The 22,093-nt window shown below is 51.6% G+C and overlaps 1 protein-coding gene across 4 annotated transcripts; it reads left to right on the top strand.

Annotated features, from left to right (window-relative positions):
• Positions 1-1,738: 1,738 nt before the first annotated feature.
• On the top strand, positions 1,739-20,401 carry RNF214 (ring finger protein 214). 4 transcript variants are annotated; one of them, XM_044996972.1, is made up of 17 exons: positions 2,493-2,815; positions 2,981-3,055; positions 3,805-3,927; positions 4,545-5,121; positions 5,961-6,020; positions 7,541-7,681; positions 8,732-8,871; positions 9,965-10,033; positions 11,752-11,848; positions 12,375-12,463; positions 12,974-13,064; positions 16,067-16,165; positions 16,597-16,973; positions 18,040-18,172; positions 18,526-18,633; positions 19,230-19,325; positions 20,147-20,401. In XM_044996972.1, the coding sequence occupies exons 1-17, from the start codon at positions 2,751-2,753 to the stop codon at positions 20,210-20,212; spliced, it is 2,406 nt and encodes an 801-aa protein (XP_044852907.1). In that variant the 5' UTR covers positions 2,493-2,750; the 3' UTR covers positions 20,213-20,401. The 4 variants fall into 4 exon arrangements, with proteins under 4 accessions (XP_044852911.1, XP_044852907.1, XP_044852909.1 ...); XM_044996976.1 differs by lacking the exons at positions 2,493-2,815; positions 2,981-3,055 and adding an exon at positions 1,739-1,885; XM_044996974.1 differs by lacking the exon at positions 2,981-3,055 and having other exon boundaries at positions 2,497-2,815.
• The last annotated feature ends 1,692 nt before the right edge of the window (positions 20,402-22,093 follow it).

Raw genomic sequence — 22,093 nt, 5'->3', positions numbered from 1 at the left:
ACAGGTGCGTCACGTCCGCCCGTCCCAGGAACCCGCCCCCAGCGCCGCAGCGGGAGGCGCGGGGTGCCTGGGGGGGCGGCCCCGCGCGCCGGCTCCGGGACCCCCGTGCTCAGCGTTCGGGGCCCTATATCGCCCGCGGGCTCCGTTCTCGGGCAGCTCCGCGGGGCTCCGGCTGGCGGCTCTCTGGGGCCGGCTCCTCGGGCGGGGGGCCAGGGGCTCGGTGGGACCAGCCGGGGGGTGACCGCGCAGCACCCATGGGGCTCCCCTGGGACGCCCTCGACCCAGGCACTCGCCACCCAGGGGTGCCAGTTTTGTCCGGCGATATTCCTGGAGGCTTCATCATCTCTAATTAAAGATTAATCTTTAATTCCTGGAGACTCCAGGCCAATCCCACGGGGTTGGCAACCCCACAAGGGCATGGCAGAGCTGGCTGCTGCCTCCCCTCCGTACCTGCACCCAGGTCACTCGCTCCCAGCGCCTCCCTGGGCCCGGGCCTGGGCCTGGCCCCTCCAGGGACACGGGAGCTCTCCCCCCGGCCTGTACCCAGAGCACCCAGCCCACCGGTGCGGGGGTGACACGCCCAATGCCCACAGGTCACCGTGGGGGACGGGTCAATCTGGGTATTGGTTTGGGGGTGGCCCATTGTCTCTGGACAAGATGTAATTCCCTGGTCAGACGTGAGCTGCCATTGCCCTGTCAGCCTGTGCGATCCTAGGGTGACCAGATGAGATGAAGAAAATATTGGGACACATGGGCAGTGGGGGAAGTCCGCTGGCAGAGCAAAGCAAAAAAACCCCAAAAAACCCAGAGCTGCTGGTGGAGTGAAATATCCGGACAAACTGTGTCCCGACCAAAGATCGGTCGGGATGTGGGACAACCACCCAAATATCGGGACGGTCCTGATTTTATTGGGATGTCTGGTCACCCTAGACCTGGCCAGGTTCCTGAGATCAGCTCTGGGTGTGGCCGGGCTGGCGGGATTTCTATCGGTTCCCTCCCTGGGCGAGCTCGCTAGGGTTTCTGTAGGGTTCCCTCCCGGGGCGAGCTCGCTAGGGTTTCTATCGGATCCCTCCCGGGGCGAGCTCGCTAGGGTTCCTGTAGGGTTCCCTCCCGGGGCGAGCTCGCTAGGGTTTCTGTAGGGTTCCCGGGGCAAGCGCGCTAGGGTTCCCGGGGCGAGCGCGCTAGGGTTCCCGTAGGGTTCCCTCCCGGGGCGAGCTCGCTAGGGTTTCTATCGGATCCCTCCCGGGGCGAGCTCGCTAGGGTTCCTGTAGGGTTCCCTCCCGGGGCGAGCTCACTCGGGTTTCTATCGGATCCCTCCCGGGGCGAGCTCGCTAGGGTTCCTGTAGGGTTCCCTCCCGGGGCGAGCTCACTAGGGTTTCTATCGGATCCCTCCCGGGGCGAGCTCGCTAGGGTTCCTGTAGGGTTCCCTCCCGGGGCGAGCTCGCTAGGGTTCCCGTAGGGTTCCCTCCCGGGGCGAGCTCGCTAGGGTTCCCGTAGGGTTCCCTCCCGGGGCGAGCTCGCTAGGGTTTCCGTAGGGCTCCCTGGGCGAGCTCGCTAGGGTTCCCGTAGGGTTCCCTCCCGGGGCGAGCTCGCTAGGGTTCCTGTAGGGTTCCCTCCCTGGGCGAGCTCGCTAGGGTTCCCGTAGGGTTCCCTCCCGGGGCGAGCTCGCTAGGGTTCCCGTAGGGTCGCTGTCAATAGCGCCCTGTGACAGGTCCCGGGCCTGCCGGAGTCGGACCCCCGGCCGCAGGGGGCGCTCTCGGGAGCGGAGCCAGCTCCGACCGGCGGTGGCGGCGCCTCTTCGCCCCGCTCGCTCCGCCGGCTCCTCGGCGAGCGGCCCAGGAAGTGTCCGGGGAGGGGGCGCTGCTCGGCCTGGCTCCGGCCGCAGGTGGGTGCGCGGCCCCGGCCCGGCAGCTCCTCCCCGCCCCGCCCCGCCGTGGGGGCTCCGCTCCTCCTCCTCCCCCTCCCCCTCCCCCCGCCTCGCGGGAGCCTCCCCTGCGCCCCATTCCCGCCCCCTGTTCCCCGCCCCGCCGTGCGGGCTCCGCCGCGGCCCCCCGCTCCCTCTCTTCCCCGGCCCGCCCCGCGGTAGCCCCCCTGCGCCCCCTTCTCCCCGCCGTGGGGGCTCCGGGGGAGCTCCCCTCCGGCCCCCCGCTCCGCCCTGCGGGAGCTCCCTTGCGGCCCTTCCCCACCTCGCTGTGGGGGGTCCGCTCCGGCCCCCTCCCCCCTTCTCCTTCCTCCCCGGGGGAAGCTCCCCCCCGGTCCCTCCCCCTTCACCCCGCCTGGGGGGAGCTCCCCTCCGGCCCCTCGCTCCTTCTCCCTGCCCCCAGGGGAGACTCCCCTTCCGTTCCCCCTTTTCCTTGCCCTGCTCTGGGGGATGCTCCCCTCCGGCCCCAGCCCTTCTCTCTCCATGGGGGCTCCGCTCCCCTCTGCCCCCTTCCCTCCCCCTCCTTCCCAACCCAGGGGGGCTCCCCACCCCCTTCTCCCTGCCCTGCGGGCTCCCCTCCGGCCTCCCACTCCCCCCTGTGGTGAGGGCTCCTCTCCGGCCTCCAATGGGGGGTGTCTGAGCAAGCTCCCCAATTTCTACTCCCAGAGCCCCCTTGGCTCCTGCGTGAGAAGCCCCCTTCTTCCCCAACAGTGGCTGCTCCTGCCTGCCCCCCCCCCCGCCACCTGTGGCCCCACTGGCCCCATCCAAGGAGCGGTTGCTCCTATACCTTTCCCTTGGGGGCTGCCTGCCCCTTCTCCACAATAGCGACATGGGCCCAGCCATGCCCCGGGCTCCAGCAAGAGGGGAGCCTGGTTCTCTCAGAATTGCCTTCTGGTTTGTGTTTAAATGGCCTGGATTTCAGGGGCAGTGGCGGCTTCCAGCCTTGTCAAAATGGGTGGAGGGGAGGGGTCGGTCAGGGTAGTTAACTCCCTTCTGCCTAATCATACCTTTTGTTCCTAATATGGATGCATTGCAACACCTTTTACCTCTCTTGACCAGCCTGGGGTGGTACTCAGCCTGCCCCGTTGAGGTCAAAGGCATTGCTGTGCATCTACACCAAGAAGGAGTTTTGTGGTTAATGCTCCCTGACCCATTTTTCTAGTGTAGACAAACTCTTAAAGGTGTGGACACTGTGTATGAAATCCATGGATTCCTCCCCATACAACTATATAGACTTACTTGTCAAATATCCACTGAAGAATTTCAGCTGGTCTCAGACTGTAAAGTGATTGAGTCACATTGGACAGTCCTGTACTGTGTAGATTGCATGTTTGCAAGGGTGCTGTGGATCAGCCCCACGGGTCTGAATATTTGGTGAAGAGAGGTACTGGCATCCTGCTTCATCAGCAGTTACCTGTTTCCTCTTTCATACTTTGTGTGGTTGTCACTGACACCCTATTTATCTCTTTAATATTAGAAGATGATACAGTTGTAATTTTAGTGATTTTATCTTTACTCGTCTGTTAAATAATGTTTGGTAATAATGACCCACAATGTCTGAAGATGCCATATATAGATGTATCCACTTCAATGGTTCCCAGGGATTCTGTTTTAAACAGGTTTGCCTTTGTTGTAATGTCCTATACTTTTAAAGTTATAAATAAATAGGAAATGTATCTCTTCAATGCTTCATGTTTGCATCTGTAAAATGGTGATAGCGATACATTCTTTTTCCGACCCTTCGTCTTGTCTATGAAGACTGTAAACTCTTTGCAGTGGGGATTCTTATGACATGTTTGTGAAGCCCTTAGCACAAGGGGGCCCTCATATTGGCAGGGACCTCTATGTGCGTCTGTAATACTAATGATAATTTTTAACTGCAGTGAAAGGATTATGGCATCAGAGCAAACCAAGGATGAGGTGCCTGTTCCTGAGAAATCCACTGCTGGCCAGCTGGTCCCACGAGAATCAGACCCATACAAAGACCTCGACAATTTGCCTGTGAGGTAGGGTGTAGGGGTGTGTGTGTGTGTGTGAGGATGCTCACTGATGGTTTGTGTAAAGAGATGCACAAAGTAAATCAAATGGTTCCTTTTAATGGCCTCTTACTTCTGCAAAGGCAGCACTGCCCTTAGTGGTAGAAGTCCAAGGTGGTGTTAACTTATTGAACTAGCTTGTTTTGAGACAGCATGTGGAGGGCACTGAGAGTGGGGAAAATTGAAGACCATTTCTCTACTATTCCTCTTTTCCCTGCAGCCCAGTGATGGGAATGGTGTTCTAGCTGTAGGTTCTGAGTGGCAGTTTCTAAAATCCCTACCAGTAAAGAGAATGGAACCGATTGAAGAATGTGTGATAAATAGAGCAAAGTATATCAGGGAGGGAGTGTGGCCTAATAGTAACTTGGGTCTCCTTCGTCTGAGAATTTGGCTCTGCCACTGACTTGCCGTGTGGGCTTAGACAAGTTGCTTCTCCTCTATCTCAGTTTCCCCAGCTGTAATATGAGAACATTGAACTACCTCACAGGGTGATTGTGGGATATACATTTTAAAGCACTTTGAGAGACTTGGGTGAAAGATGCAATCAGAATGCAAAGTATGGATTAGTATCTGTTTTTTTTGAATAGCATAAGTGACCTTTCTATACAAGAAAATGAGAATGATCCCCTATCATTGGAAGCTGCTGATCATAGCCAACCAATAACAAGTGAGAGTACAGGAGATGCTCATTCAGGAGGAGCAGAAAGAGATCCTGGGATATTGCTGACCGATGCATCTCTGCTGGCTGCAGAAAACAAAGGAGAAGAACCTATGCCCAGAGTGGTAGGACACTCTGGTGCTGTTTCCAGAGAGACGCAGGCGCGTTCCTCAACTGAAGAGCTGTATCAGTCTGATTCAGAGGGTTCAGACAGTGCGGTGGAAGAAGAGAGAACCTTGCTGCCTGGGGAAAATCTGCAAACAGTTTCTCTGCACTTCCAGGTTGATGTCCATGCAGAACAGCAACGTGCTACCAATAATTGCTCTGAAGGTGAACTGGAAGCTTCACACTTGCAGCAGGCCAGAGGGGATGGGGCTCTGGAGCTGGACAGTAAACCCCTGGAGGTGCCACCAAATGGGGAGAATGGGATTGAAAACATTAGAGTTGTGCAGGACTCAGATCAGGAAGCTTCATCCCAGAAGCCTTCTCAGAACATTGCAGTGCAGGTCAGGTACCAATTTCCTTATGTTCATGAAGCTTGAGTTTTCTCCAGCTTGGTTTTTTTTGATTGGGGGCGGGGGGCAGTGTTGGGGGGTGGAAGACAGAAGCACTGATTCCCAACTGAGAGCCTGCTGTGTGCACCAGGCAAGCTCTTCTGGTTTTCTGTTTTTCGTTTGTTTCAGGCAAGTAAATGCTTAACAGTTCCATAGGGCCTTTTAATCCACCAATTCATAGTATGTGATGTGGCACAGAGGATCCTGCGGGAACTCTTCCTAGAGACGGGATCCCTTTTAAAGTAATTTTCTTAGGTTTGGAACAGTCCTTGTTGTCCTTTGCCAATATGTTCATGCGATATGTGCCTCTTGTGGCAGGAAGAACTAAAGCTTCTGTGTCTGTTCTGGATGGTTTCTGATTTCCCTGGTTTGTAGAGGTCATTTTCTAGGCTCCCTGGAAGGGCTCTTTCCTTGGTAGGACGTTACAGATGTCAGCTATTTTGTAGGAGGAAAGGATGTGAGAATGGCAGATAGCATAGCAATGAGTGAGCTGGACTGCAGGCGTTCCCGATACAAAGCAATACGTGCCTCTGTACCTTGTAAAATCCGTTACAGTGTGTGCGTATTGTCTTTTGTAAACGAAAAAGAGGGTGGGGGAATTATGAGCACTGACTCTGGTACCAGTCATGTTGCCCAATTGTCTAATGTTGCTTCAAGGCTGATGAATGAAATGGTGTCAGGGCTGGCTCAGGAGACCACTAAAAGTTCCTCTAAAAGTGGGAACTGTGCATGAAACTATTGTTTGCACCTCCAAAGAGCTCTAACACAAGTAACCGTTTCTACCTGTGCAGACTGACTTCAAGACTGCTGATCTGGAGGTGAACACAGATCAAGATATTGAAAAGAACTTGGTGAGTACTAAAGAACAGCCAGTCTTGTGATTAGAATAGGGGACTACATCTCAAATTCCTGGGTTCCGATCACAGATCTTTTACTGATTCTGTCACTGGGCAAGTTACTCAGGCCTGAGGAGGCCTCCATTCCCTGTTATCAGGGTTTGCGACTCAGTGAAGTCAGTGGGAACTCAGGATCCCAACAGGACCACTGAAAATGAGGCCCTGAATCTTTTCTGTTTACTTACGGGTGAAATGACATTGGGTGTGTCTATACTGCAGTGTAGCTCGGGATTCAGGCTCAAGCCTAGCCCCCTTCTGTCTAAGCACAAATCATGCTAACCCAGGGTCCTGGGACCCCATGAGATGGTGGGCCTAAGCCAGGACTCAGGGTTCAAGCCCTATTGCTTTTCAGTGTAGACATAGCCCCGCTGGACTTATCTTCTGAAAATCTGCCAACAGTATTCTACAGTCCCATGGGCTGACTTTCTTTGTCCCTCTGGACAGTCACGTTTTCCCACAATGCACCATGAACCAAGGGCTAGAATGCTAGGAAATCTGGGATATGCGCGTGATTGAACTTGGGCCTGCATAGTGCAGTATAAACTCTGGAGCCTCAGTTTGGGACCAGTTCAGTTCAACAGTTCCTCATCTGAGGTTACAAATGAGTGTCGAAACTCAAGCCCTAGATTAACAAACCCAGAGTCTGCTAACTGGAGTTTTTCTAACGCTGGGCTTACCCTGCAGCATAGCTATACCCATTGAGGCTTCACTGGTGTTGGTAAAGTGCTTTGAGATCCTGTCCAAAGCACACATCATGATGATGATGTTAGTATTTGTATAATTGGGCAGTTTTCTGTGCCACTCGTTCTACATGTGACATACCCAACATGTGAGGCAAGGAGGATCTTGGCAGTTTTTCTTACAATATGATACCTTGGACCTACCTTGATTTCACTTTGGCCACAAGGCAATTGAAATACCACTGACTTATTTCTTTCCAAATCTCCCTCACCCTTGCTCCTTTTGAGCTCCTTTGCTTCCAAAGCATTTGACAAAACCTTCGTGAATTGTCATAGCACTCGTTAGGTTGGGAAACATTAATATCATATCTACATCTGAAAAAATTGCACCCCGGAGACATTAAGTGAGTTTCCAGAAGGTAGTATCTAGAACCCATGAATCTGATTCTTAATCCCCCATATGCTCTAACCACTAGACATACTGCTCATTTAAATGGCAGCTTTTCAGTGCTAGACAAGAAGCTGAGAACTAGTTGATGCCTGCTCCAGTGATACGGGAGTGTGTGCCTTTTCTGATCCAAGAGGGCCTGCACTCTTTGACAGGGAACCATACTAACCATGGCTCTTCACAGCCTGCATCTTGCCTTCTCCTGAGCTTTTTATACCCTACTGGGATGACTTGCTCTCCTCTGATTGCATCAGCACTTTGTGCTGCATGACAGGTCTGTCTGCATCATTCTCTTTGATGCAGTAGGAGAGAGGAAACAATTACCTACACTTTTTTGTCCATTACAGGGCAAAATGATGTCTGAAAGGGCCTTGTTGAAGGAACGTTACCAGGAAGTGCTAGACAAACAGAGGCAGGTGGAGAATCAACTCCAGGTGCAGCTCAAGCAGCTCCAGCAACGAAGGGAAGAAGAGATGAAGAATCACAAGGTATCAAATGAAGCACTTTTTCTCTCAACATCCAGCCTGCCCAACACCGTTCACGATTGTACTGCTAAACTGGGGTAATCCAGTGCCAAGCTGCAGGGCACAAGATGATGCTTGGAGAGGTCAGGAAGGGATTTCTCTTATGGGGAACATAGCACAACTTGCCAAGTGTGTTATGTGGGGATTCTTCTAAGAGTCAGATATTGGTCACGGCGAGAGTCAGGGCAAAGGACTTGTTTAGATGTCTATTTTTCCGAATCTTTAATCATGTGGACTACATCTAAATAAACAGCATCTCGTGGACCGGTCCCTTCATGTTCATGATCGCCTAGCATCCCCATGACAACAACAGCAGTAGCACTAGGGAAGCATTTCTTGTATGAATCATAGGAGCTGGGAACAAGGAGAGTTAGCACTGGGTGACAGGTCAGCTCTGTCCCGCAGCTTGAGAGCCATTGGATTAGACCAGTGGTTCTCAGCCTCTTCTTCCATACTGTGACCCCTTGTCAGAACAGAAAAAAGCTTCAGCACTTTCTCTTATCTAGATTTAAAGAAAGGGAGGAAGGTTATTAACCCCTGAAACCTGTTTTGGACCACCCACTCCTCCCCGCATGAGAACCTGCGACGTAGACCACTCATCTGTCTTGTGCAGCAGATTCTAGTTTCCTGTTCATAATCCTCAGCCCATCACCTTGCATGACTGATCTAACATTTATCTTTTAAAACCCTTTTGTGGCATGTGTAATTATCCACACAATTACACATGGGGGGGAGGGATAGATCAGTGGTTTGAGCATTGGCCTGCTAAACCCAGGGTTGTGAGTTCAATCCTTGAGGGGGCCACATAGGGATCTGGGGCAAAATCAATACTTGGTCCTGCTAGTGAAGGCAGGGGGCTGGACTCGATGACCTTTCAAGGTCCTTTCCAGTTCTAGGAGATGGGTATATCTCCATTTTTTTTTTTTTAATTAATTGCACCAAGTTCAGAATTTAAAAAAACAATCTTGTGGTGAGCTTACGTTCTTTATTTGCTTGGTGCTGGCTATGCTCTAGGAGATCCTGAAGGCCATTCAGGATGTGACGATCAAACGAGAAGAGACCAAGAAGAAGATGGAGAAAGAGAAGAAAGAATTCTTGCAAAAGGAGCAGGATCTGAAAGCCGAAATCGAGAAGCTCTGCGAGAAAGGCAGAAGGTATTCCTGTGGGAGAGCAAGGGCTTATTGAAATAAAACAGTGTATGATTGAACCCTAGGGCACCTCTGGTTAGTCTGATGCACTAGATGGAGAGTGCATCACCATGCGACCTTTCTGGACTGTCAAAGATATCTCTAGCAGTGTGTTTTTTAATATATTAGGGGAGGTCTGTTCAGGTTTTAAGCAACTCGGTCTGTAGTTGATCTAAGTATACAGAGGCTCCCCAAAATGAATGTATTTTCAAAGAGACAATGTTGAGGTTGTTGGCTGACTGATCTTGACAAAGGAAACGTACAGCTGAAGCCCTGAGTACTTGGGGTCACTCAGTCCTTTAGTGCTTTGCCATCTTGGTGTTGTGGCCCAATTTCAGTTTGACTGATCACTCCCTGTCTACCCAGAATTACCCCTGTGGATGGTTTGCTCAGATGCTACATGGATGGTGCCCTACAGATAGCTAACAGTATTGGGTGGCCGAGTTGTTCCTTGCTGCTTACCCTGAGCTGCTGAGGAGGGTTGAGTTGGGATCCACTGTAAAAACAGCTGCTGTTCTTCTCTAGGGCCAGATGCTGCTTGCCTTCCTCATGCAAACGGCCTCACTGTGTCCAATGGGACTGTTGCATGGATAAAGTGAGCAGAATTTGGCTCATACTTTGTAAAGTACTTTGGGTTCCTTTTTGGGAGAAGGGAGGGGATGATCTTACACTTTGGGAGAGAGTTTATCATCTACTGTCCCATGCTGTAGGTCTTACTTTGAAGAGCACAGTGATTGCATTTTTCTAAACAGTCCTTTTAAAACTACCTTAATAATAATAATCCAAGTACCAAATCCATTTACTGTGTGTCCCTCTGCAAATAAACTGGTGCTTGGACAGTGGCTTTCTTTGCACAATTTCATGATATAGCGAAGATTATGCTCCCCTGAAAGCATCACTGGCATCCTTACAAAAATACTTGTGGTTGATTTCTGAAAGTAGATCACTGTATCGAGCTCCTGACTTTGATGTGCTCTTAGTCCTGAGCCCCCTACAGCGATAAGTGAAAGGCTCCACGCTTGCAGTAAGTGACTTGATCTGTCCTTTCTCCCTTTTGCAGGTTACTGAAAGAACAGGAGGAGAAGGAAAATAAAATTGTTTCTCTAATCGCAGAGCAGTCTGATGAAAAGTAGGACTCTGTTTATATAAAATCCGTTCTGTGGAGTGCTCTCCTTCCATTCCCTTCCCCTTAATTAATTGGAAACATTAAATCACACACAATAGCTCCAAAGTGAGACTTGCGTCACCTTTTTCCCCATGGGTGAATGTGATGCTCCAAGTGAGAGGCTGATAATGCGGACTAGAGGCACGTGGGGTAGGGTGCATGCTTTTTGTCTCCTCCCCAGCTCTGCCAATGCCCATCAGTTCCTACCTGTTGTGCACAGGCTTATCATGAGCAGAGACTGCCAAGTGCTTCATTGGTGTGGATGAGAATTAGGCCACACACTTTGTCACCTCTACCTGTAACTGAACTTGTGCTTGCAGAGGTCAGACTAGTCCATTTATCCCATTGTGCTATCATATGCTTTTGCCCTAATGTTGTTTTTAACTTTGGAGTATTTATGTTATGAGGAGAGACAGGTTCAAGCTTCAAAGTTCTGATCCAGAGCCAAACTTGAGTGCTCAGATAATAGTGATGGGCAGTAATATAAGACCCTAAAAACAGAACTTCTTCAGAGTTTGGGCTGTTTGGATCAGGGGTTTTGATTCATCTGGAAGGGACCTCAAGAGGCCATTAGTCCAGCTTCCTGCACTGAGGGCAGGACCAATAAACCTAGACCTCCCGGACAGGTGTTTGTCCAGCCTGTTCTTAAAAACCTCCAATGACGGGAATTCCTCAACCTCCATTGAAAGCCCCTTCCAGAGCCTAACTATCCTTATAGTTAGAAAGTTTTTCCTAATCTAACCTATATCTCCCCTGGCTGCAGATTAAGCCCATTACTTCCTGTTTTACCTTCAGTGGACATGGAGAAGCACTGATCACAGTCCTCTTTATAACCGCCCTTAATGTGTTTGAAGACTGTTCCCGGGTCATCTTTTCTCATGACTAAACATGCCCAGTTTTTTTTTAACCTTTCCTCATTGGTCAAGTTTTCTAAGACTTTTATTGTTATTGTTGCTCTCCCCTGGACTTTCTCCAGCTTATCCACTTCTTTCTTGAAGTGTGGCACCCAGAACTGGAGACAGTTCTGCAGCTGAGGCCTCACCAGTGCTGAGTACAGTGGGACAGTTACCGCCTATGTTTTTCATACGACAGTCCTGTTAATACACCCCACAGTGATATTAGCCTTTTTCACAACTGCAGCTCATTGATGACTTGTATTCAATTTGTGATCCACTAGAACCCCCACATCACTTTAAGGTCTCTTTCTAGTTCAGACATGATTATTTTTGCCAGACTTGGACACCATCTTGGCAAGGGGTAACCTTAGCATTGTTAGGCACCCGCCCCGCACACACAGACAAAGAGAAGGAGAGCGGACCATTCATTACTACTGTTTTTGAACCCCATCTTAGAAGGTGTAACTTTGAGCAACGAAAGTTTACAGGGATCTCCATGGCTGATTCAGTGGTGCCCATTTCAGAGTAAGATGTTCAGTGTCCTGCTGTGAAATGACTGGTCACTTGTACATACTGACCCAGCTTGGTCTTGAGATCTATGGCCTCTACATGTCTGATGAAGGTCATTGCTGCCATAGTCTGCAAACTGGGTGCAATCCTTGGGCTTAAGGCAACCAAAGAATGCGCTGGCAGCTTACCAAATAGTTTGGCCACTCTGCAGTCCCAGGTGGCCAGTCAACATGCCTGTTTAGGCACTAGTGTGATGTGTTCTGCTTTTGCTTCTAGGGAGGTATGGGAGATGGAACTAGATAAGCTGAAGAACCAGCACAATGATATCAATAGGAACATCCTGGAGGAAACAGAAAGGGCTTGGAAAGCAGAGGTTGGTATAAGGCGCCTTACTGCAGGGCATGGTTGCAAGTCACGGATTGATGCAGAACAGTGCATAGTCCAGTAGTTCTCAACTGATTTACCATTGTGGGCCACATATGCAGCTCTGTGTGTGTTGTGGGCCACATCCACACAATAGATAAACTACTTGTATGGCCCTGAGAAGTCACATGGGCCGCAGCTGTGTGCTGACTGGGCCACAAGTGGACCGTGGATTGAGAACCACTGGCCTAGAGTTAATAATCGTGGCAGGCTGAGAATGGCACGGTGCATGTGTCTTCCCTGCAAAATGGGTGAAAGGAACAGTGGAGTGTTGGGCTCTTCGGATGGGTCTTGCTCTTCGCAGGGAGCAAGAAAAATTACTGAACTGTGATCTGCTGATGGATGTTTGTCAGGATTGGGGCCCTATTGTGCTAAGCACTGTGCAAAGTGACAAGCTCAACCTGGGAGGATGAGCAACATGGCCTGCAGGAGATAATCAAGTACATGTGCTCAATGTCTGTGGTCTCTCTCCATAGATATTGTCCTTGGAGAGCCGGAAGGAGCTGCTGGTTCTGAAACTAGAAGAAGCCGAAAAAGAGGCGGAGCTACACCTCACCTACCTCAAGTGAGTTCTGTATTGGCCAATAGGGAGCGAGGTAAACACGTTTACTCCTATTCACCCCCTCCTAAAACCCCAGCTAGTCTGTGCTTGAATGTGAGAGACTTTGTTACAACCAAGTTAGGGTTTCCTGCCCTGAGGGCCTCAAAGCGCTAGATGGTGGAGTTCCAGTTTTCCATGTGTTTTCCTTAATCTTTAGCTACTGCATATCCTTTCCTCTTGTCTGCTGAGCATCTGTCACGCACCAGATCTATTGAGGTTTGTGTGCTGTAGTTTTCTTCACCTGCATCCAGGAGATGCACATCTTGTGTACTAACTCCCAAGCTGCACCATCTGAAGGTCTGCTCTCTTTGAGCAGAGAGTGGATTATCGTTGCAATGGAGGGACAAGGGAAGAGGGGCAGGGTTGTGTAAATAGGTGTCTCTGTTGTTCTGCTTGTAGCTGTTCCCATTTTGCTACCAAAAACCACGGGCTCAAACCCTCTTTTCCTTTTTAATTCTCGTTGTCTCTGCATAGGTCAGCGCCACCCACGCTGGAGACCATACGACCCAAGCAGGAGTGGGAAATGAGGCTGAACAGGATACGAATGACCAAAGACAGTGTCCGGGTAGGGTTTCTGCTGGGCATCAAGCAATCCCTAAAAATACTTAGGAGGGAGGAATGGGAGCATGAAAAAAATTTAAGTACTTGATTGGGTTCTCTCCTCCTCTACCCCCCCCCCCCCGCCCCCTTCACTGATTCTGCAAGTCTTGTCAGGTGTTCTCAAGTAAGCCCTTAAATGATCATTAGATTAAACTATTCGGGACTCCCACTGTCCCTGTTCTGTGTCTCCTACAGCTCCAACCACATTGCCAACACTTACCGCTTAAACTGATGATAGGAATAACTGCAGAACTCTGTCAATGAGCATGAAAACGGACACTCCCAAATGGCCGGGTGTTAATGACCTTGACAAGGCCGTGCCTCAGATGTGGTCTCAAACCATAGAATCATGGGGTTAGAAGGGACCCCAAGGGTCATCTAGTCTAATGTGCAGGATTTGTTGTGTCTAAACCATTGAAGGCAGATGGCTCCAGCCGCCTCTTGAAAACCTCCAGTCAAGGAGCTTCCAAAAGTGCCCTAGGCAATTTGTTCCATTGTCCTACAGTTCTTACAGTTTGGAAGTTTTTCCTGAGATTCAGTCTAAATCTATTATTCTGTAGTTTGAACCCATACACTGGAGGGTGGGGACAGGATACAGAGGGACCTAGCCAAATGAGGATTGGGCCAAAAGAAACCTGATGAGGTTCAACAAGGACAAGCGCAGAGTCCTGCACTTAGGATGGAAGAATCCCATTCATGGTTACAGACTAGGGACCGAGAGGCTGGGCAGCAGTTCTGCAGAAAAGGACCTGGGGTTACAGTGGACGAGAAGCTGGATCTGAGTCAACAGTGTGCCCTTATTGCCAAGAAGGCTAACGGCATTTTGGGCTGTATAAGTAGGGGCATTGCCAGCAGATCGAGGGATGTGATCATTCCCCTTTATTCCACATTAGTGGGGCCTTATCTGGAGTACTGTGTCCAGTTTTGGGCCCCACAGTACAAGAAGGATGTGGAGAAATTGGAACAAGTCCAGCGGAGGGCAACAAAAATGATTAGGAACCTAGAGCACATGACTTATGCGGAGAGGCTGAGGGAACTGGGATTGTTTAGTCTGCAGAAGAGAAGAATGAGGGGGGATTTGATAGCTGCTTTCAACTACCTGATAGGGGGTTCCAAAGAGGATGGATCTAGACTGTTCTCAGTGGTGGCAGATGACAGAACAAGGAGTAATGGTCTCAAGTTGCAGTGGGGGAGGCCTAGGTTGGATATTAGGAAAAAAAATTTCACTAGGAGGGTGGTGAAGCACTGGAATGGGTTCCCTAGGGAGGTGGCGGAATCTCCATCCTTAGAGGTTTTTAAGGTCAGGCTAGACAAAGCCCTGGCTGGGATGATTTAGTTGGGGATTGGTCCTGCTTTGAGCAGGGGGTTGGACTAGATGACCTCCTGAGGTCCCTTCCAACCCTGAGATTCTATGATTCACTGAATTAGAGGACAGCTGAATTAGAGGAAAACTTTCAGATAAATTCAGAATGCTGCTCTGACAAATAGAAATTGTGACCTAGGGTGTATTAATCAGTTTTTGGGTTCTTGTTGCCTTCATGGCTGGCTGTATACCCAGACCCCATCTCTGTATTTGTCTGTGGCGTTCAGTTGCTCTATTGTTAATACATGCTTTCATGTAAATATTCTAACAAAATACAAGGAGGCTGTTCTAATACACACCCATGATCTTATTTGCAATGAAATCTCATCCTAACATAGGGCTTTTGAAGATGTTTGGTCAGCCAGGGGCTTTGTTTATGTGAGGCTGAAGGTCATTGCCTTGTGATGTTCTGAAGAAACTTAGCTTCTCTTTGTAATAAAGTCTCAGATTTGGTCTGTGATGTTATTGTGGCAATCGCTTGGCCATTCGTTAGAATATATCTGTCCCTCACACAAATAGCTGCACTACTTTCTATAGCAATGCAGTTGTACAATGATCTGTGCCCTGTCCGGCCATTCTATGGTGGGCATGCAATCACTAAGTGAAATAAATGAGCACTGTAAAAGATAAACTTGATTAGATCGGAGACACTAATTATGGGCATGTCCGGATGGGTCAGGACTTAGGAATTAAAAACAAAATGTAAGCAAGACAACTCAGGCAGGGCTGAGGATCTGGCTGATATCTAACCTCAATAATCAGAGGGGGAGCCATGTTAGTCTGGATCTGTAAAAGCAGCAAAGAATCCTGTGGCACCTTATAGACTAACAGACGTTTTGCAGCATGAGCTTTCGTGGGTGAATACCCACTTCTTCGGATGCAAGTGTCCCCCGCTTTCCTCTGTGGGTATTCACCCACGAAAGCTCATGCTGCAAAACGTCTGTTAATCTATAAGGTGCCACAGGATTCTTTGCTGCTTTTAACCTCAATAAAACGCCCTCCAGTACCTCATCGGTTTCTCCCCAGGAGGCTTTTAGGCTTGGTTTCTCTTTTCTTCCTAAATAACATTTTATAGTAAAGCTATTTGGTCCTGGACTTGACTCATCTTGTGTCATGTGTATGGGATTCACTTGAATGGGTGTCTGAGATTGCATTTGAAAGTGTGTACATCACTCTTTCCTTTGGTTTGTGAGCCATACTCCAGGGATACAGTCCTCTACAGAAATGCAGTGACCCCAGATTACCCCTCAGCACTGACTATGGATAGCTACACCCAGTTTGCCTGTGCCAGTGTCTGGAGTGCCAGTGTCTGGAGTTCCAGTATGTGCACGTGCCCCACAGGGCAGCGGGAATTGGGGCTAGGCCTTTGCATAAGCGATAATTCCTTTGCCTCTCCGATCCAGTCCACCAAAACTGTAGCTCTGGTAGGGTGCAGAATCAGCCAGCTGGTGCTTGATGTTAGGGCCCTTCACCTCGGCAGCCACGGCACTCCGCATGCCAGGAGTGAGCGAGACTCTGGGACTGACAGGGGTTGGTAAACCCCCCCCCCCCCCCCCACACACACACACACTTCTGTATATTTTTTTCTTCATTCCTTCTCTTAGGACCAGTTCAATGGTCACATTCAGCTGGTGAGGAATGGAGCAAAGCTGAGCAGCCTGCCACAGATCCCAACCCCCACCCTGCCCCCACCCCCGTCAGAGGTGAGTGTCACTCCCCAGATCCTGGCCCAGATGCTCTGTGTGAAGAGTTCCTGGTCACTCGTGTGTGGGGCTTTTCTAAGGCTGGCAGAGAGCCTCGCTGCTGACCCCAGCAGACAGCTGCCTGTCTTGGGCAGACTGGAGGTGCAGGCTGGTCACAAATCCTGGCTTAGGTAGTGGTCTGGCATGTGCATGTGTTCATGGTATTAGCCAGCTGCCTGCTCAGAAGTGACAGGGCATCCCTGGTGACAGCATGGCAGCTGCACTCATCGGCTGGCTGGGAGATGTAACTGGGGATCTGTGAGGTGTGGGTTCCTTCCCACCCCCCAGGTTTTCATTTCTGTAGTCTGGGTGGAAGGAGTTCCTGGCTGACTTCCAACGGGCCTGTTCTAACCGGTATTCTCTCTCTCTCTCTCTCTCTCTCTCTCTCACAGACAGAGTTCATGATGCCGGCATTTCAGCCCAATCCATCCCTTACCCCCAGGCTCCCATTCCCCATTGGGCCGGTCCCAGTTCCCATGGTCATGCCCAGTGCTGATCCTCGGGCGCTCTCTTTTCCGCTCCTTAACCCTGTCATCTCCAGGCCTAATCAGCCCTCACCCCCTCTGCCTGCTTCCCAAGGGAGGAACAGCCCTGTATTGGCATCTCTTGTCAGCACCCACAGCCCTCACATGACATCTGCTGCCTCTATCCCGCCTCCGCCAGGGCTCGGAGGAGTCAAGGGTGCTCATGAGTTTCACAGGCCACAGCCAGTCGATAAGCTGGAAAAGATCCTGGAGAAGCTCTTGGCTCGATTTCCCCAGTGTAACAAGTGAGTGTCCCTGTCTGGGGTGGGGGCCCTACATGTGGGGTGTAGCAACTGAGATGTGAGAAGAGGCTGGACTTGGGTCTCTGAAAATATGTAGCCAACAGTGCCATCGGAGAGGCCCCAGGGTGTGTCTGGAGAGTGGAGCGGGCCCTGAGTGTGCAGTGCTACCGCGGTTCCAGGAGTAGGGCCAAGCAGTGCACGGAGCGTTCCCAGCAAATAGCCTTGGGTCCTTTAGTAGCATCCGTCAGCTCAGCAGACATAGCAGTATCTCACTCTCTGTGCTTCAGCTTTCCGTCTGCATAACGGAGAAGCCTCTGCCTCAGTCAGGGCTTGGGACTGACTGGGGTACCTGTTGGGAAGTGCACTGAAGCCAGCGAATGACACGTGCTCCAGGGCTTCGCTGCGTTGGCTAAGGCCCTTCTGGAAGGGGCTCAGATACTGTGGTGGGACCCGGATTAAAAGCACACAGGAGTGTTGCATTGCTGTGTTCTAACAGCAAGGATGGCTGCTGCTGTTTGCCCTCGCCGCAGGGCTCTTGGGGTGGACATGGATTTTCTGGGTTCACTGGCAGCACTAGACTCGCCTCACCCTAAGAGATCCCAGTATTTCCAGTGCAATGAGAGCATGGTCCCGGGGTAGGGCGCTAGCCGTGACACACTCCCTGTGCGACCTTGGGCAAATCACTTGATCTCTGTGCCTCAGCCCCCCACCTGTAACATGGGGTGATAGTACTGCCCTGCCTCCCAGGTGTTCCCTGGGGATCCATGCATGAGAGGTGGTGAAGTGCATGGATACCACAGTACTGGAGCCATATGTAGGCTGATGGTGCCCTGTTGCCCAGGTGCTGCAGCCGTCCTTTGGAGGAGAGGATGGCAAGTAACGGTACCTGTGACTGACCTCAGTGTGCGGTTGGGGAAAGGCCACGGCTGACTCCAACCTGTGGCAGCATCTCGGGTCCCTTGCTAGAAGGGGCGCAGGTTGCCGTGGTGAAACAGACCTTCCAGCTGACTGGCACCTGGGACCAGAACTGGTGCCCCAGGTGCTCCTGACCCGCTCGCTGTCTCCTCAGGGCCCAGCTGACGAACATACTGCAGCAGATCAAGACAGCGAGGAGAACCATGGCAGGGCTGACCATGGAAGAGCTGAATCAGCTGGTAGCAGCAAAGCTGGCCGAGCATCAGGGTGCAGCCGTGGGTGCTCAGGTGGGTCAGCTGCATGAGTAGTGTCGGGGGCCGAGCGGTGAGGGGAGCATTCAGCTCCTGGACAAGGCAGCCCCGCAGCAGTTGGTTGGAGGTCGTCAAAGGAGGGCTGGGCAGGAGTGAACTATAGCGTGGTTCTGGTCTATGCTGCTGTACAGGGCTGTTCCCTAGGAAACAAATGGCATCCACAGAGGCAAAGCCGGAGCTCCCAGCTTTCCATCCTGGGCAAGAAGGCGATAGTCAGAGTCCAACAGGTCCCCTCCCTGCTGGTCTCCATCACCCCCGTAAATACCCTGGGGTGACTTCAGCGCTCCCTCTAAAACATGCCTAATACCTTTTATCATCTTTGCTAACAGCCACTTGGCCGAATCAGGGCCCCCATGTTTCCTGCTCCTCTGCCCCAGATCAGCACCCCTATGTTCCTGCCACCGGCTCAGGTGTCTTACCCAGGGACACCATCACATGTAAGATGTTCTTAGTTACCTGGGAGTTCCTGCATGTTCCCCAGCACAGCTTGCAGGGGGCTGGGTGCACCTTGGCAATGTGCCCCACAGGCTGGGAGGTACCCACAGTGCAGGCTCTGGGCTCTCACCTTAGACTGGTGAGGCGGGAGGGAAGGGCTGGGGCACAGGCACCTCGCCATCTGCTGGCCATGAGCACTCGGCACAAGGGAAAGGAGTGAAACATCCACCACAGCAGGGCACTGGTGAGGGCCTGAGGGAACGTACTGGAGTGGGGGGAGCTGGCGTACCGGAGTGCCTGGGATAGGCAAGCATGCGACACTGACGTGGGGCGGGAGAGAGCCCAATCGCGCCCTGAGGGAGAAGGTCTGATCAGTGCCACGTAGCTAGCATGCTTCCCTGTCCCCAGGGTTTCCCCACGTAAATATTCAGCGCTGGCAGTGCCCCCCTCTATACCTTCTTAGTGGAGATGGGGGGCAGGAGGCACTAGTGTCTAGCGGGATGTGGACCCGGGGGGATGCAGGACGCTTAGAGCTGGGTCTGGTGACCGGACTTCTGTGACTCTCATTTCTGTGTGCACGCTTGCTGCTGTGACCCAGGCCCCTGCTACCTGTAAGCTGTGTCTAATGTGCCAGAAACTCGTGCAGCCCAGCGAGCTCCACCCGATGGCCTGTTCTCACGTGCTCCACAAGGAGGTAAGTGTGGCCTGGGACACTGTCCTCCCGCCACTCAGCAGGGGCCAGCTGCTTGGCCAGGAAACGCTCTTACGTGGCTTATGCAGTTCTGGGTGCTGAGCCTCGCCCCGGGCTGGGGAGCCTACGTAGCTGGTGGGAAACGCAGAGCAAGGGACAGGAGTCCCCTGGGAAATGAGGCTCCTAAAGGAAAGAACAATTCCCCCTGGGGCAGGTGAAATTAGTGAACCAACCTTTCCATGTCCTCGCCCCGGGCTGGGAGGTTTCCCTTCTTTAGATGGCTGTTTAGTTGCGGTTTCTAAGAATGCACAGTCCTGATTCCTACTCTAAATGCTGCTCTCTGGCCCTCTCCGTGTTTGGAGGGTTAGACCCCAACCGTGTTCCGCTCTGGTGTGGGTCCGGGCCAGTTACTGAGCTGGCCCCCATCGAGCGTGCATCGCTTTGGGAGCTGTGAATTGATAACTGGGGGGAGGAGAGGCTGACCCTAGTGCCCGTACAGGAGCCATCTCAGCCATGGTTCACTAGGGTGAAATGCAGGGGAGAAAGCCCAGTTGTCTGCCCTTTGTGGCTGCGGAGGAAACAGGAAGGCATCTAGAGCAAGAATAGCTGCTTTCTGCGTTCGGAGAACCTAGTGATCCTGCCATGTTAAAAAGCTCCCTGCTGTGGACTTGGTCCCCAAGATGCAGAAATCTTAATGGCGCACTCTGGAGCGGAGCATCCCTTGGAGATAGCGCCCCGAACCAGCCGGAGCCTGGTAGAAGCTCTGTCTAGCGCACCACCTTCACGTTGGGCTGGTGGCTCCTTATTGACTCTCTCTTTTTCAGTGCATCAAATTCTGGGCCCAAACCAACACAAATGACACTTGCCCCTTTTGTCCAAGTCCTAAATGACAGCCACTCAAACAAAGCATCTGTGTTGGAGACATCGCTGTGAATAGGCAGGATCGGTTCTGAGATTTCTACAGTTATATATTTATACAACCATGTATACACATGTACATTTTTATTATATAGGTAATGTGTGTATAGAAAGTCTGTATACATACGAATTCGTAAATAAAAGTATGTATATTATGCATAGATTTGCTATCGTTCCTCCTCTTCAGGTCATGCTTTATAGCCTAGCTGTCTTCATGGCTTTCGTGTCTGTCTGTCTGTCACAAGATGCTAGGCGGGCTGAGCTGTTCTGCAGTTGGAACCTGGAAGGAGCAGTGGGAAATGCATCTCTTCGGTACCACATTGGGCTGTCTGGGTGCATCCCTTGCAGTGGAAGAGCTCTGCATGCTGAGGCTCTGGAGATGAACAGCCCAGTATTCAGCGTTGGCCTCAGGGCGGGAGGGGAAGCTTAGTCTAGTCACTGGAGTGCAGGGCTAGTGTGTTGGGAGACCTGGGTTCTCTACGCTGCCCTGCCGGGTGATCGTGGACACATGACTGTAAATCTCTGCCTGTTTCTCCACAGGTATCGCGCTGTCCTACGCACAGGGAGAGACTCTGTTCCTCTTGTGCTTAGCTCCTTGGATGAAAGCACTATCCTGATAGGGGCTGGGCCTGGGGAGCTCCAGACATGAGCCCATTTCTCTCCCACACCAGTTTAGGCCATAGCACTTCCTGCTCCAGTGGGAGAAGGCATGGGCAGCTCACGAAATGGGTTTCCTACAGTAGTGTCACTCCATAGTACCTCCTCCCTTAGGTTAGAACAGGCAAACTACCTGTAGCCGAAGGGACCCCACCACCGCGCAGAGGGTGAACATGGCATCAAAGGGTGAATGCAGTCTAGGTGGGGGGGACGCGCACACAGCAGCATCCTACACCAATAATCGCAGCCCAGCACGTGGAGCTGGCCTCACTTAGCATGCTGTAGAGGGTGCTGAAGCTACCGTTAAATTGGCCGTTCTCTGGTGAAGTGGACAGCACCAATGCAAGCTTCCCTCCTCCATCCTGCCACTCTCTCAACCCTGCCCTCCTGCTTCGTTCAGTCTTTGGCCTCCGCTGACCCCCCCACTGGTCGGTTTGTACCACAGCCACCTTTCCCTGGGCTGACCCAGGTTGCTTCTCTCAGGAGCCCCAGCCTGACTCTCAGCCACTGCTGGCCTGGGCCGGATTTCAGGTGAGGAGCCAGGCTTCCCATCTCACTAGAGGAGCTGGCTGAACAGTGCCAGGCACGTCCTGCCAATCTTCAAACCTTAGAACAAGCTACCCCAGCTGAGTTACTCCTCTGCTTTCTGCAGTTGTGCTACTCGGGGGGGGTTGCTGGCAACAGCAACTTCAAATATTAGTCCCAAAATCTGAGAGTTAATGATCATCCAGGTGTGTATGGAAATGAACTAAATTATTCTGCCTAACGCTGCTGCACTGAGCAGCAGCCCAGGGGGCGTTGGAGAAATTAAGCAAATCATTTCAACCTACGAATACATATGAGAGAAGCATGAGCTGCTAGTGGAATTTGTGTTGCAGTGTAATGGGTCAGAGGTTCTCCCTCACCCTCCCCCATTCCTGACCTGTGAGCCATCCCCACCTGTTGAGAACGTGCAGAGGGGAATGCTGAACTGATAACTAGAACTCTTGTTACCCAATGTGCTTGCTTCCACTATGACCTGTGTGTCTTCCCACGGTACGCGGGACGTCTGGGCTCACTAACAACATCAATGCATCTCCCTGAGTTCTCCACTCAAGTCAGGAACTTCCCTTTCCTGCCCTAAAGAGTCCTCAGCAGCTCAAAGTCCTCCACAACCCTCCCCCACCCTTCCTTGCACTCTGAGTTGCCCCCCAGAC

The sequence above is a fragment of the Mauremys mutica genome, chromosome 22, assembly GCF_020497125.1.
Source record: "Mauremys mutica isolate MM-2020 ecotype Southern chromosome 22, ASM2049712v1, whole genome shotgun sequence".
Taxonomy (NCBI): domain Eukaryota; kingdom Metazoa; phylum Chordata; order Testudines; family Geoemydidae; genus Mauremys; species Mauremys mutica.
This window is presented reverse-complemented; position numbering and strand designations above follow the sequence as displayed.